A 15,405-nucleotide genomic window follows, 5' to 3' on the forward strand; every position below is an offset into this window, starting at 1 on the left:
AAGACTGGACAACTTAAAATTTAGGCAAGTTAACATGCTGGATAGACCATGGCTTACCTCTGTACAATGCTGTGATAGCCAGGTGCTATGTCATCTGTAACAGGCTGCAGAAAGACATTGGCATACCTGTCCAAAAGGAATAAGGTGTAATTACTGACTTATTCTCCAGAAGCACAGGGGAGGAAATATACTCTACAGAGTTAAAAGTAGTAACAGTCCACACCAGCAGTCCCATAGGAGCCCACTCAAGCTTTATTCTAGTCACCAGCAAAGAGGAGCAGGAGAAAGTGAACCTACTAATTGGGAAAGCCCACTCACCTATGATTTGCTGCAGCTCTCCATACAAGCATGATGGATTTCTTCCAGATTTTCTGTGCCTGAATAGCTTCTTGATCCTCACTACAGACAGAGCTGAAATAAAAATACAGGAATTTCACTAGGTACATATTAAAAAAATCAAGTCCTAATTATTTCTTGTCAACTATTTGTTCCAGGGTAAGAAAGGGAATATGAGAAAATACGATCAAAGAAAAGATCCTCTCCTACTTCTCCACTTCACTTCATTGGCCTCAAAGAAAGAATCTCAGATACTCACAACTGTGAAGACGCAGGGCTGCTGGGGATGGAGTCTGCCAGTGTGTGCGACTGCAGCGTAGCATTGTGTATGCTAAAGCCATCATCACTCTCGCTCACAGGGGGCTCATTATCCATTTCTGACAAATAGCCTTCTCCTTGATCCTCTTCCTTAGGCTCCTCCAAGCTGGCCGCTTCACTGACCCCATCTTCCTCCTCATCCTCACCGGGGGCATCCTTAGACACAACATACTCCAGTCAGTAAATGCAAGCAAAGTTATCCAGTAAGCATCATTAAACATGATTGGTCTTTTGGGTTAGATCAGTTCTAGAAATGGCCTCACACTGTTTCCTGACTGAGACCTCTATCACTTATACTACCATCTACTTATAGATACTAACTGACTAAATAAAGTAATTTAGAACCTGGACAAAGAATATGACCCAGGATCTTTTAAAAAGGAAGAAAAAAAAAGCTACTTACTTAAGACTAAGCTAAGAGGCGTTCCTTCTTTCCCCTTGCTCTTGAGAGGAACTCTGACCCTGGGTACAAAGTTATCAAAAATAGTTTTTATTTTGTCTCATCTGATGGAGCAAGCTCACATCGCATCATTTTTAAGTCTGTTACTACAGCTTTAGTAATTCTAAAAAGAAAATTTTAAATGATTCTCTAATTAATAATCTGATTTCCTGAATGTTCTCCCTGGCTCTGGTATCCCTATTCATTCCAAATCACTCTATATGTATCAAAGCTTCTTTGTGTACCGTATGTAAAGAAAGGACTGTGATATTCACAAACTCTTTCAGACCGGAAGCACACGTTGCTACAGTACTCCCACTATGCCTGACTATCCACTGCAGCTTTTCCCCATGCAACTCCTTACCAGTCTCATCTCTGAGAATAAAGATGTAAGTTTACTGAAATTCATTAAAAAGGTAGTGCTATAGGGAAAACTAATCACATGGCAAGAAGAATAAAGAAAAGTCTGAAATACCTTTATCTGGCTTCCAAAAATAGTCCCTGATTCTTCTTTCAATGAGTCTGCAGAGGAGAGAAAGACTACCTGAAGATTTTTCCACCTTAACCTTCCCCTTCCTATGGACCGTAATCCCCTGCAGCTCTCCTTTCCATGCTGACCTGTTCTACCTTCTGTACTTGCCCACAACCCACAATCCCTCAGAAGCCAAAGCAAATGATTTCAAGTTAGTTTCCAAGTACAGATTTCATGGCCTTTATTTACCTGACATTTCAAATTTGTGCTGAGTCTCTGCATCTAAAGGATCTTCAATGGGATTTGGGCCATGTGATGGAGACAACATGTTTTCAGGGGATGCCTGAAGACCAAAAAGCAACAAATACCCTAAGAACCAGTAAATTACCATAGCTCACACAATTTTATTCCTCAATGATAATGAGATTATAGAAAAAATTCTAAGTCCTACTCATGTAATATGATCCTAATGGTCACCTTAACAGGAATAAGACATGTACATATAGCACTGATCACAACCTATGGGCTTTGGACACATCAACCACATCAGAACTCAGGAATATAACAGGAAAACCAAAAGCCTAAGCTATCACTTCTTACCTAAGGTATAACCCTCCATCCCCCCAGCTCCTGATTTTTTCTTTTTTTTTTTTTTTTAGAGACAGTCTCGCTCTGTCGTCCTGGCTAGAATACAGTGGCATCATCATAACTCACTGCAACCTCAAACTCCTGCCTCAGCCTCCTGAGTAGCTGGGACTATAGGCACATGCCACTGCACCTGGCTAATTTTTCTATTTTTTTTTTTTTTTTTTTAAAGTAGAGATAGGGTCTTGCTCTTGCTCAGGCTGGCCAGGCTCTGATCTTATTAAATACCTCTGTCTTTACAGTTGTAAGTGGGGTTTCATCGCCTTTCCCACTGGCAACATCTGCTTCGGCAATCTCTCCAGTTGCAGTACTTCTGGGTTCCTCATCTAAGTCCTGACTCCTGAGTTCTGGCGGCTCCATACTTGTAGCTGGAACAACTCCAGCTACTATTTCAGCCCCTGAAATGCCTGGCTCTGGTTCTGCAGGTTCCAGCTTGATCTCAACACCAGGCTCTCTGATGTCCACCAGTTCATGGATTCCCTTGTTTTCTGTTTCCTCAAACTCCAGCCTCTCTTGCTTGACCGTCATCTCTGGTGTAGGGAGAGGTACTGGCTTGTCCCGCTCCTGCTGGATAGGGTGCTCCCAGGGGCCAGGCAGGGACTGGGGATCGTCATTCTCTTCACAAAATGACAGTGCTGCTTCCACTGCTGCCACATCCAGCACTTCAGGATGATCATCTACCTGTCCCATAATACAGACTGTTGAGGTCACAGAAAGAAACCCATGTCCCTCAATTTTGTTAGCACTGAATGAGATGGTCTGAATCTGCAGCTTCTCTCTCCATCTTATCTATGTAGTGGAGGCAACCAATGGACAAGCTCCTGTCAGGTGCAAACCAGTAAGATAGGAATGGCTGGGGCGATGACTAGTACGTCAGCACCAAAGAGCTTTCAGACTACAGAGATGGAGATGGGCAGAAGCAGGAGAGTTTGTTTCATTTGTGGTTTTTTGAGAGTTAAGTGATTTTTACTATGAAAAACAAAGAGAGGCTAAGTAGAGAAGCCTATGTAGAACCCATGAAAGGCTTTCTGGGGCTTTGCGGAATAGTTACCTTGTCCTCAATGATGGCAATGATGTCTCCAACAGTCTCAAAGTCCAGCTCTTCACCTGTGTAAGACACAGCGATATCCATCTTCTCAGCTAAATCCAAATCTTCCTTCCCATCTATGCTGGGAGCCTTTGATCCTCCAGGGGCCTCTGCTACCCCTGATCGAAAACACTCTTCTTTGATAGAATTAATGATCATGGAGATTTCACTGCTATCCATGGAAACAGTTACAGTATGTGGATCCCCCACAGCCTCAATGGGAACACAGGTGTCAGGCTGACTCACTGAAAAACAGGAAGAGAAAAGCATCTCAGAAGCTTATTGGATACTAAGTGACCACCCAGAGATCACACCAGTGCTGTAGACAGATGTGAAGTACCCGCACACTTATAGTCAGAAACAGTTATCATAAACTGCCTATGTTTTCTTCTCCCGAATTTTATTTACGAAGTAAGGTAAGAACACATTCTCAAGCCTGTTCATGTCTGTACACTTAGCCTTTTTCCCCCAACACATAAATGCCCAACCTCCCCTTCAATCATCCTTTTTTTCCCCTAAAGATAAAGATAGTACATGTCTATGGAGAACAGCACAGCAGAAGCCTCTGAATTGGAGCTGATACTTTTCGTTATCTTTCTCTAACTAAAGTTTAAAATAAAATTTTGCACCTAGTGGCTGCTCAGGGCGTGGGTCAGGGACGCACCTGGAGCTACACTTTCAGGAGTGGAGACAGCCGGAGCAGAGGATGGTGCTGGCAGCGCAGGCATCATGACAATGGTAGCCTGGGACACAGGCTCTACAGGGGGTGGCACAAGTTTAACTGGAGGCTCACTGGCAACAGTAGTGAAGGAAGCAAGAGGTGTGGTGAACTGTGTAGGGCCAGCTTCTAAAAGCCGGGAAAGAGTGGGTGCACCTAACAGACAAAGAGGTACACAAAATGAGGGAAAAGAAAGCATATGAACAAGAAGTAATAGCCACTTTAAGACTCAACTAATCTGAACAGAGATGGCCTTTTAGAAATAAATAAATACATAGGGGGAAAAAAAGACTCAGCTAAGAAAATTTTTATAGTCTCAAAGGATGAGAGCAACTCTTGTGTTAAATAAGCATATCGTCTATATCCTTACTTTCTCTAACCTCATTTAAGATCTTCCTCCAAGTTAGAAATGAATCAAAGCACTAGAACACACAACATATATAAAAAATGAGTGGTAATTTTTCCTCAGAGGAAAAATAACCACCAAAAAAAAAAAACAAAAAACCACAAAACAAAAAACTGGTATGAATAAACGTATCACTTCTGCTAAAGTTCAGCATGCTGTAAATCACCCAAGTTCAATACCATTCAAATACCAATATCTAATGTTTGTATGGTATTTTACAAAGCTTCTCTTTTGGCTTTACATTTTCTACCTCATTTAATTCTCACTACATCCTTGTCAAGTACATACATCACAATTAATAAAAGAGGACACTGAGGCTCAATAGGTTACCGATCCAAGGTCACAAAACCAATGTGTGGCAGACCTCAGATTCAAGCGCAGTTCTCTGCTTCCAAATCTTGTCCCCCTATTCTTAATGTCAGGTATCTTTACCTTTCCATGATTTTACAAGCCACAGAGAAGCAGCTTCACTATTACTCTCATCAACATCTATGCTGTGGTCAATCAGGGATACCAATATTTTGAAGATGAAATGGATTTATAATCTGGAGCACTGCGTTAACAGGTAAAGTAGCTCCAAAAGTAGTTCAGCTTTAAATCTGGGATTGACAATTGCTTAGTAACAAATGCTGAAAATGAGGGCAATCAATGCCAAGTTCTACATCACTGAAGTAGATAAAAGAAAAGTGGTAACTTACCTGAGGCAGCAGGGGAGGCTGCAACAGTATTGGGTGTTTGCTGTATCTCCCCACCATGTATCATGGGAAGGACCCCGCCTACCTCCAGGAGGACACCTGCACTGTTCAGGTGGCCAGAAGCCACAGCCATTTCACTCTCATTGACCTACCAGGGAAGAATAGAGGTGAAGGCTACACTCAAGCTTTCCTTTACTACCACTTCCCAAAAAAGCTCCAGCAGTTGATAAAACTCCATGAAAACTAATAGGTAACATCCATAGTTAAGACCCAAGGGAAACTCTAAACTTATTTGACACGGGTTCTCTGGAGAAGAGAACCAAAACAATTGTGGTTCAGATAACTCAGGACCCAAGGATACTATCCACTTAGTGTATTTTTTAAAAAATTAACATTTAACTAGGAGATCTCTTCCTCTTTTGAACTTTTTTTCCCCATGTCACGTTTTAGGTCCCAGGTACTCCCTTCCAAGTACTAAATCACCACAGCTCTCAAACACCCACAGAAGTCTCCATACCAGTCTGGGGCTAGTAGGCAAGAGGCTGCCCTTCTTCAAGAGCTCTGACAGCAGAGGGGAGGGGGGTGGAGTTGCTTTCTGTCCAAGCATCTTTTTCTGGGGTGAATCATCTGTTACTGGGGTCATGGGGGCTTCTAAGGGTGCAGAGCCTGGAGGAAGGGTGTCAGGAATCCCAGGAAACGAGGTGACTGGGGTACTCGGCAAAGTCCCGGGGGTTACCTAAGAGACAACAGAGAACCTTTATCTGATTTCTCAAACTATGGAAGGTTCCCTACTAATCTGGATGGGTTAGTGTGTCTAACTATTACTTTATTAGTCCTGAGTGGAATTCCCCAGAAACCCTCTATCCCTCCTGCTTTCAGCCATACCTCTTTCTTCCCCAAAACTTTTATGCTTTCAACCACTCAAACCCACAATAATCCAACCATTCCACCCAATCTGCCTTTAACAAACTCCTTACCCACTATCAATATTCTATTTACAAGGAAAGTGTTCCTTATTTCTGCAGGAATTTCATAAAACTAGTACACTTAGCAAACAATTCCTTAACATAGTCTTTTACCTATCTCTCAAAAGGTCAAAAGCCTCAATGTTTTTAGGTCCATTCTTATCTTGGAACACAGAACAGGGTAAATTAAATCTTTAACATTCAGACCAAGAGAGGAAGTTGCCTCCAGGCCAAAAGTGGTTTCCTCATCACTCAGCTCTCTGCTGGCTGATTGCCCCTTGTCTGATCAATTCCCATGGATGGAAATATACTCACCCCAGAGGTGGCCTCTTCCATAGTGGTTGGAGTCAAGTCCCCAAGTGGATAATCACCTCCTGGGGAGGCAGAATCTATAGGAGAGCGGACCATCACAGTAGGTAACCTCCGAGGCGGTGTTTTTACTGCTTGACGAGCTAGAACAGAAATTAGAACAATGCCCAAATCTTTAAGAGTAAATAAATGAAACTAGACACTACTCTGCTATTATACAATAAAGGACAAATAGGAATGCTGCATTACTAAAGCAGCATTATGAATTTGGATTAGAAAGCTTTAATTTTTCCAAAGGGCAATTCTCACACTAAGCAAACTGGTTTAATTATCCCACAGGTCCTAGAGATGAGAGAGTGCTTTAAACACTCTTCAATATCCTCTTCAGCAACTTAAGATTTTTCTTTTAAGAAGGGGGAAAAGGCCAGATGTGGTGGCTCACGCCTGTAATCCCAGCACGTTGGGATACGGAGGCAAGAGGATTACATGAGCCCGGGAGTTTAAGACCAGCCTGGGCAATATAGTAAGACCCTGTCTCTACAAAAAATAAAAAATATTAGCTGGGTGTGGTGCTTGCACCTAGTCACAGCCACTTGGGAAGCTGAGGTAGTAGGATCACTTGAGACAGGGAATTTGAGGTTGCAGTGAGCTGTGACTGTACCACTGCACCCCAGTCTACGAGACGGAGACCCCGTCTCTTAAGAAAAATAGATAACTGAGAAAGAGGGGGGAAAGACCTCATTGGTCATTGGCTCACATCATGTATTCCTAGAGCTACAAATGCTTAAGTTCCTCCCCTCATCCAATGACTGAGCTATTTTCAATCTTTACACAGGCCCCTGACTGCTAAAAGCTTAATTATGTTCAATGTCTTATTATCACATCTTTGTCCTAAAAGTCAATTTGAAGTCTAGTGGGATATAAGCAGAGCTCATTTTCTAAGAGGTTCTTCCTGGACATTAAGGGAAGAAAATATTAAGTTTTTATTTTGTTACAAGAAAAGATAACAGAGAAAAGTATGCAAGTGAATTTGAGCTGGTAGATTCCATGTTACAAAATAAATCTTCAACTGTCATTAGCATGTAGTACTGTATAATCAATTGCTAAACAGAAGCACTAGGTTCCATCTTACCCTGATATGCAGCATCTGTAGCCTTCCTTTTTACTTCAGCCTCCTCCTCCTCCAATTTCTTCTTCCTAAACAGGGAATTAAGTGTTAGATGCTAGCCAGCTCTAGCTCCTCCCCATACTTCACAGTGCTCTCACAAAGAAATTTTTTGCCAGATCAGCACTTTCTGGAGGAAAGGCCTAACCAGAAATTCAAATCATCAAAACAGAGAATTGGGGTATACTGTCTAACTCTCAATTCTTCACTCAGGCAAACTAGAGCCACTTTTAAGTTAAAACTAAGTGTGTTCTCATACTGAAATGTTCTATCACATTACCTTCTATGATTTACTCCCTCCCACCCCAAGCCAGCAGGCCACTCTGCAGCTTTGCCCTTCCAGAATCTGTCTCAAGTCTACAGGGATGGTGATGGAAGAAACAGGCAGATTACCAGAGGGGGAAAGAAGGTAAAAAGAAAGAAAGGAGTATAGATGGAAGAACAATATAATATAACCCACATTGCAATGTCATTGCAAAGCTCATCCAGTCTGCTGTCCATGTGTCCAGCTTGAATTAGTTCTGCATCTCTTTTTAGCCGTCTGTAGGAAGAAAGAGAGGTAAGTTGACTGGGTTTTTTAATCTGCTGTTTTAAAAATTCTGACCAATCCCAAAGTCAGCCCCTTTTGTCTTTCCCAGCCTTTTCACATTCTGATAAATACCTGTATCTCTCCTGGGTTTCCTTTATCACTTTCTTTAGCTCCTCAACTCGCTCAGCAGTCAGTTTCCGAACAATGACATCTTCAACAGTTTCTACTACCTCTCCCTTTTCACCTCGTTTCCGTCTGTGAAAAATTGAAAAAAAAAAAAAAAAAAAAAAATCAATATTTGAAAACAAGAACATTTGTTTCCACATCCATATGCTTTCTTTGAGCCCTCTTTACCACTTAACCATAGATAATTTCTGCTATACTTTTATCACCCAGTAATTAGAAATAGATATAAACCAGACTTCCTTAGTAAACACTCTCCATTAAAGGGATTTAGCTGAAGTACCTGGCTTTGTACTCACTTTGGGGTCTCAGTTGTCTCTAGAAGCTCTGAGTATTGGGAAGCACAATGCTAAGGAAAAAAGTGAAAATGTGATGAGCAAGCCTGGAAAGGAATGACCTTTCAAAGTAGAGAACATGTGAGTGGTTTCTAGCAAGGCAAATAAACCTGTAATCAAATCAGTTCAAAATAATCAATACCAGGACACAGAAACAGGGAATTTTCGGGCCTGGAGTTTGTGTATTTGGGGAAAGCAACTTATTAGCCAATATTTACAGCTAAAATCTGTGCTAAGTGCTTTACATTTATTACCTCAATTAACTTTACGACAATCCTGAAGCAACTCTTATCTCTATTTTACAAATGAGAAAACTGAGGATCTCAGTCCAAAATTTTGAGGTGGAGTCATATTCAACCCAGATCTAATTCTCAAGCTTAGGCTCTTAACTGTTACGCTACACTGATGATAGCTTATAATAGGAGCATACACGTATGAATTAGTAAACAGTGGGAAAAAGGAAAAGGCATTCTCAATTATTCTCCCACTTCATGGTCTAAAAGCCTTGTAATTAAAAGACAAGACCTAGTGAAGAACCTACTTCACATTTCAAAGACTGCTCTAATAGGTAGAACACTTGCTTGGAAACTTACTTTTTGAGAAAACCAGTCTGGAGGGCGGCCAGGTTCTGCAAAAGGCTTGATTGCTCTGCTAACTGATACCCTATAAAATGAGAAAAGGTTTATTACACACGAAGCAGAAAAGAATGAAAGAAGTATGTTAAGAATTCAAGGTCTGGAGTTCAAATTTTGGAATAAAAAACTGCCACTGAGAAGTTTTCTGGAATATCTGACTATGGAAAATAATACAACTACTTAAAAGTCATCTAGAGAGAAAGAGTCATTGCCAAACAGTTTTCCTGGATGTTATGTTTACTAGGTGAAGTAAAGTACACCTGGTAAAGTATTATTTGTGTTCACTTGGGAAAATATTTTTATGTCAATTTTGCTCTGGTTTGGTTCTTTTGAAAAGCAACTGGTAATACATTCCAGAACCAAAAATGTTATCTTTTAATCCACTAAAACAGCTGCTGGGAATGTAATGTAAGGCTATAATTCAACAAAAGAAGAAAGCACCAAGATGTTCATGTAGATTTGATCAGACTGATAAACAGTTGAATTTTTCCTAAATGCCCACAAGAGGATGTCTAACTTATAGCACCTCAACTCTATGAAATATTAAACACCCCCTAAAAATAATAATGAAACACAGTTAGCACTGTTGAATATATTTATAATATACTATTAATTGAAAAAAGATGACAATTTTCTGCTATGACTGCAATCACACAGCCTTTAAAAAAGTTGTAAGGAGCTGGGAGTGGTGGCACATGCCTATAGGCTCAGCTACTTATGAGGCCGAGGCAGGTGGATCATTGGAGCCTAGGAGTCCAAGTCCAGCCTGGGCAATACAGTAAGACCCCATCATCTCTTAAAAAAAAAAGTTGTAGGTATAAAGTCAAAGAAAGAAGACAGGCAAAAATGAAAACAGTTTCACTGGAATGGGATCTCAGAAGAGTATATTGGGGCTTTAACTGTGTCTGTTTATTTCTTTTTTAAGAACAAAGAAAAATATTAAAATTTTTAAATTATTAATAATTACCAAAATTATTAAATATTAAGATTTGTTAAATCCAGGTAAGGGGTACATGGCTACTCTATATTGTTCTCTACACTTCTCTATGGGGTTGAAATATTTCATAACCTTAAAAAGAAAAAAGTTTAATTTTGTGTTGAGATAATGGTATCTCAGAGCTCTCTTCCTTTATAAAAAGTTTACTTTAATATTGTTATATGGATAGCTATCAGGAAAAAAATAAAACTTGATCTGAACTTCACACCTTATGCCAAGAAAAGCCCCAAATGGATCAAAGATTAAAATGTTTTTTAAAAAGTTAAAGAATTATTTTATAATCTCAGACGGAAATAATTTTCTAATTCTGTTACAAAATCCAGGAGCCACAGAAGAAAAATACCAGTAAATACACTGCATTTAAAAAGTCTTAATGTAAAAATGCCACCATAAGCAAATTAGCACACTGGTTAAAAAAAGAAACAAATGCATCCTGTTGCTCAAATGACTAATCACCTTAATATATAAGAACCACTCCCACAAACTAAAAACAAAGGCTAATCATCAAATAGAAAAATGGGAAAGGACAGTTTATAGAAAAGGAAATACAAGTGGCTCTTTAACATATGAAGATGTTCAACTTCACTCAACTTAAGATTGACTGTGAGCACAGTGGCTCACCACTGTAATCCTAGCACTCTGCGAGGTCAAGGCGGGAGGATCACTTGAGGTTAGGAGTTCAAGACCAGCGCCCCCAGCAAGAGCAAGACCCCGACCCCATCTCTACAAAAAATAGAAAAATTAGCCAGGCGTGGTGGCACACACCTGTAGTCCCAGCTACCTGGGAGGCTGAGGCACTAAGATCATTTGAGCCCAGGAATTTGAGGTTGCAGTGAGCTATGATGACGCCACTGCACTCTAGCCCAGGCAACAGAGTAAGACCCTGTTTCAAAAAAAAAAAAAACAGAGAGAAAAGAAGAAAAAAGAAAACAGAAGCAGAAAAGTCAATGCTTACGATGACAGCGACAGTCACAAGGTTTTGCTCACCAATGCTTATACTACTTTATGTCTTCTCTTTTAGCTGCTAGGATAAATGTCTTCAGTCCAGAATCCTCAAAGCAATAAAAGAAGCTATTGAGCTATTTTCAATAGTTCAAAAAAGTATAAGGGGAGCTGTACATTTTCCTATTATAATCTACTAGGCTAATAAAACAAGTCAGATTTGCTACTAGCTAGAATATCAAATCATGCTAATACTGGTTTTATCAAAGAGTGACATGAAGATACGACTAGCAGTTACATATACCATTGATAAAGGGGAAAGAAATTAGACAATGAACATTTTAACTAGAAAAACTTTGTGACGTTTAGTGTCTATGAAGGAAGATTCTTAAACTTCAGAATATATATACCTTAGATCTAGCAATCTCACTTCTAGGAAAATAGCCTACAGAAATACTGATTCAAAGATCAGAAAGCTGTAAACCTAAATATCCATCCAAAGTGAATTAAAACAAATTATGATAGATCCAATCAGAATACTATTGAGTCTTTTAAAAGAACAAGTTAAAAATCTAGACTACTGGCATAAGAAAAGGCCAATGACATCGTTTTAATTAAAAAAAAAAAAGTTGATTGGGGGAGGGGTTAAAAAAAAAAGTTGAAAACTGTGTATATATAATGTTCCTGTTCTTTTTTTTAAGCTTAAATATGCATACAAGTTATGCATTGAAAAATATCTGCAAAGACACATGTCAAACTGTAAAGAGAGATTCCCATAGAATAGGATAAGGAACCTCAACATACTAAAGAAAACTTGGACTTTATATGTCTTGAGCCCTTTACTTGTCATAATTATCCTTTTTTTTAACTGACAAACTGTATGAATTTATTGTGTACAGTATGTTTTCAAGTATATATACATTGTAGATTAACTTAATCTAGCCATATGTATTACCTCACAGTTATCATTTTTGTGGTAAGAACACAACATCTACTGTGTTAGCGTTCATTTTTCAAGAATACAATGTATTGTCATTAACTACAATCACCGTGTTGTACAATAGATCTCTTGAACTTATTCTTCCTATCTAACTGAAATTTTTATTCCTTTAAACCAACATATCCCCAGCCCCTCATTCTACTCTGCTGTGACATTTGTCTTTCTGTGTCTGGCTTATTGCACTTAACATGTCCTCCAGGTTCATCCATGTTGTCACAAATGGCAGAAATCCTTCTTTTTTAAGGCTGAATAGTATTTCATTGTCTATATATATATACACGTTTTCTTTATCCATTCATCCATTGATGGACACTGTAATAATTATCTTGAGTGTGGATAGCTTGTTTCACATGTGTATACATACGTCACAAGTACCATTTCTTACACTTTAAATACTTACAGTTTATTGCACATCAATTATACCACAAAAAAGCTATTAAAAGAAAAGGGAATGGGTGTAACCTTTCTCGCTACCCCTCTTCCTTCTTATTGCATGGAACAAGGATGTCATAACTGAAGCTCACTCAAGCAGCCACTGTGGACCATGAGGTAACCAGAAGATAAACTATGTGCCAAGGAAGGTGGAGCAGGAAGAGAAGAGCCTGACTCCTTATTGTCACTATGAAGCTGCTTTTACAGCTGTGGACTGCCTACCTCTAGAATTCCTTTATAAGTGAGAGAAACAAACTCAAATTTTTGAGCCATTTCTTTGTTGCTGTTACTTTTTCTGTTGTGTTTTTGTTTCTGCAGTGGCCATGTATTACTTCAAAAATTAGGTTTAAAAAACAAAAAATGCTAGAAAGCAGGATAATCATATCAGTACAGTATCAAATTCTGTCACAAAGGTCACAGTTATACTCAAAATGGATGATGCAAAAAAAAAATGGGGCAAGGGGCTGACAGAGAAGAAGGTAAAATGATGATAGCTCTGCCAACACCACAGAGCAACTGCATGTAACTAGACTGCATGCACTGTCTGGGTAAAAAGCAGATCCAACCCAGGATTCCCTTCTTAGATATCTAGGTGCCAAAAAGAACAAAAGTTTCAATAGGGGAAATGATATCCTACTGGGCACTTAGAGACCCCCCAAGAAATGTATTTCTGGTCCCAAACAATTTTTGATGGAATGAGAAAGAAAAATAGGGCACAGATTAAAGTCTGGTTGTTTCTCTATTTTGGGGGCAGTACATATGTCATAACTCTATCCCATGTAACAGGACTTAATATTGACTAGAGTTTGGATTGGCTTATGGTTAAATTAGTATGATCATGCTTTGTATTGATAATAATTCTAATTGTTCAATAAGTGACATTTATTTTTCTTTCCAGTGATTTCAATAGAATTGATGTTTAACTGGATTAATTTTTTTTTGGTTGTTGTTGAGACAGAGTCTCACTTTGTTGCCCAGGCTAGAGTGAGTGCCGTGGCATCAGCTTAGCTCACAGCAACCTCAGACTCCTCGGCTTAAGCGATCCTACTGCCTCAGCCTCCTGAGTAGCTGGGACTACAGGCATGCGCCACTATGCCCGGCTAATTTTTTCTATATAGATTTTTAGTTGTCCATATAATGTCTTTCTATTTTTAGTAGAGACGGGGTCTCACTCTTGCTCAGGCTGGTCTCGAACTTCTGACCTCGAGCGATCCACCCGCCTCGGCCTTCCAGAGTGCTAGGATTACAGGCATGAGCCACCACGCCCGGCCAAACTGGATTAATTTTTAAAAATATTTCTAAGAAGCTCACAACTTAAGTTTTAAAAAGTGTTTTCTTCTAGTTATTAATCAGGTTCTATAAATGTATTTATATGTTGGGGAAACATTCTTCATTATCTTACCTGACAGAGAAAGACTAAGCACAGGATTGACTCTGTACTCATTAGTCAAAGTAACTCAGCCTGAGCAAAGGCAAAGGCTAAAGCAGATCCACTGAATTAAAAGACAGGAAGGTTCACTTTTTTTCAAAATCTTTCTTGCTAATCTATTTAAAACTTTGTTATTAAAATATAACCTTATAATTAATTAAAGATATTTCAAAGAGACTTATATATAATTTCAAGTAAATAATTTTAGTATTTCTTGGCGAGGCACAGTGGCTCATACCTGTAATACACGCACTCTGGGAGGCAAAGATGGGAAAACTGCTTGAGCTCAGGAGTTTGAGACCAGCCTAAGCAAGAGCAAAACCCTGTCTCTACAAAAAATAGAAAAATTAGCTGGGCATGGTGGTGTGCACCTGTAGTCCCACCTACTCAGGAGGCTGAGGCAGGAGGATCCCTTGAGCCCAGGAGTTTGAGGTTGCAGTGAGCTACAAATACACTACTGCACTCTACCCAGGATAACAGAGTGAGACAGTCTCAAAAAAAAAAAAAAATTTCTCCAATTTTTTATGTGGTTTTTTTTTTTTTTTTTGAGATAAGGTCTATTGCTCTATTGCCCATGCTAGCAACCTCGAACTCCTGGGCTCAAGGGATCCTTCTGCCTCAGCCTCCTAGGTAGCCAGGACTACAAGTACATGCCATCATGTCCAGTTATTTTTTCTTAGTTTTTGTAGAGATGTTGCACAGGCTGGTCTTGACCTCCTGACCTCAAGTGATCCTCCCGCCTCAGCATCTCAAAGTGCTGGGATTATAGGCATGAGCCACCATGCCTTACCAAATTTTTTGAGAGATATTGAAATGTCAGATATTGTCACAGAGTGATCAGATCCTGGAACAATTTAAACTACAGTGATGCTTTGTGTTTGAATTATTAATTAACTGAACGAGATTTGCTTGTTTTAATTCAGAATCATCTTTGAAAAGTCATTTGAAAAATATATAAAGTTGCAGAAATGCTAAGTATGACCAGTAATGATGCTTTTGTAAATTCATTTAAATGTTTATAGTAGAAAGGTACCATATAAACACAAATTTGCTTATTAAATGATTATAAGGCTTTAGACAATTAAAGGGCATCTTCAGATCCTAAAGTAAAAAAGAGAAAGAAAAAAGACAAATATTAAAAATGAAAAAGGGTATGTCCTGGTCACCAAAAGAAAAAAAAAATGGAAACCGCAGTCCCATTCCTTGGCACTTAAATACTGGGTACCGAGACAATTCCACAGAGAAAAAACGTCTTTTCAACAAATGGTGTTGGGATAGTCGGTTATCTACATGCCAAAGAATACAGGTGGACTCCTGTCTCACAACATACACAAAAATTAACTCAAAATGGATCAAAGACCTAAATGT

At 39.2% G+C, this 15,405-nt stretch overlaps 1 protein-coding gene across 5 annotated transcripts in view; it reads right to left on the reverse strand.

The window, feature by feature from the left end:
* The window catches only part of BRD8 (bromodomain containing 8), a 34,150-nt gene that overhangs the window by 16,315 nt on the left and 2,430 nt on the right, over positions 1 to 15,405 (reverse strand). The window contains exons 3-18 of one of the 5 annotated variants that reach the window (XM_069483684.1): positions 9,196 to 9,265; positions 8,567 to 8,616; positions 8,217 to 8,339; positions 8,016 to 8,096; positions 7,523 to 7,587; positions 6,397 to 6,533; positions 5,634 to 5,852; positions 5,120 to 5,264; positions 3,962 to 4,171; positions 3,262 to 3,542; positions 2,439 to 2,891; positions 1,815 to 1,908; positions 1,569 to 1,615; positions 596 to 810; positions 319 to 411; positions 58 to 126 (exon numbers count right to left, since the gene is read on the reverse strand). In XM_069483684.1, the coding sequence (XP_069339785.1) occupies positions 58 to 126; positions 319 to 411; positions 596 to 810; positions 1,569 to 1,615; positions 1,815 to 1,908; positions 2,439 to 2,891; positions 3,262 to 3,542; positions 3,962 to 4,171; positions 5,120 to 5,264; positions 5,634 to 5,852; positions 6,397 to 6,533; positions 7,523 to 7,587; positions 8,016 to 8,096; positions 8,217 to 8,339; positions 8,567 to 8,616; positions 9,196 to 9,265 (2,352 nt within the window). The remainder of the gene's footprint in view (positions 1 to 57; positions 127 to 318; positions 412 to 595; positions 811 to 1,568; positions 1,616 to 1,814; positions 1,909 to 2,438; positions 2,892 to 3,261; positions 3,543 to 3,961; positions 4,172 to 5,119; positions 5,265 to 5,633; positions 5,853 to 6,396; positions 6,534 to 7,522; positions 7,588 to 8,015; positions 8,097 to 8,216; positions 8,340 to 8,566; positions 8,617 to 9,195; positions 9,266 to 15,405) is intronic. The other 4 variants (XM_069483687.1, XM_069483683.1, XM_069483685.1 and 1 more) reach the window with 4 other exon arrangements.

Source organism: Eulemur rufifrons, chromosome 10, assembly GCF_041146395.1.
Source record: "Eulemur rufifrons isolate Redbay chromosome 10, OSU_ERuf_1, whole genome shotgun sequence".
Lineage (NCBI taxonomy): Eukaryota > Metazoa > Chordata > Mammalia > Primates > Lemuridae > Eulemur > Eulemur rufifrons.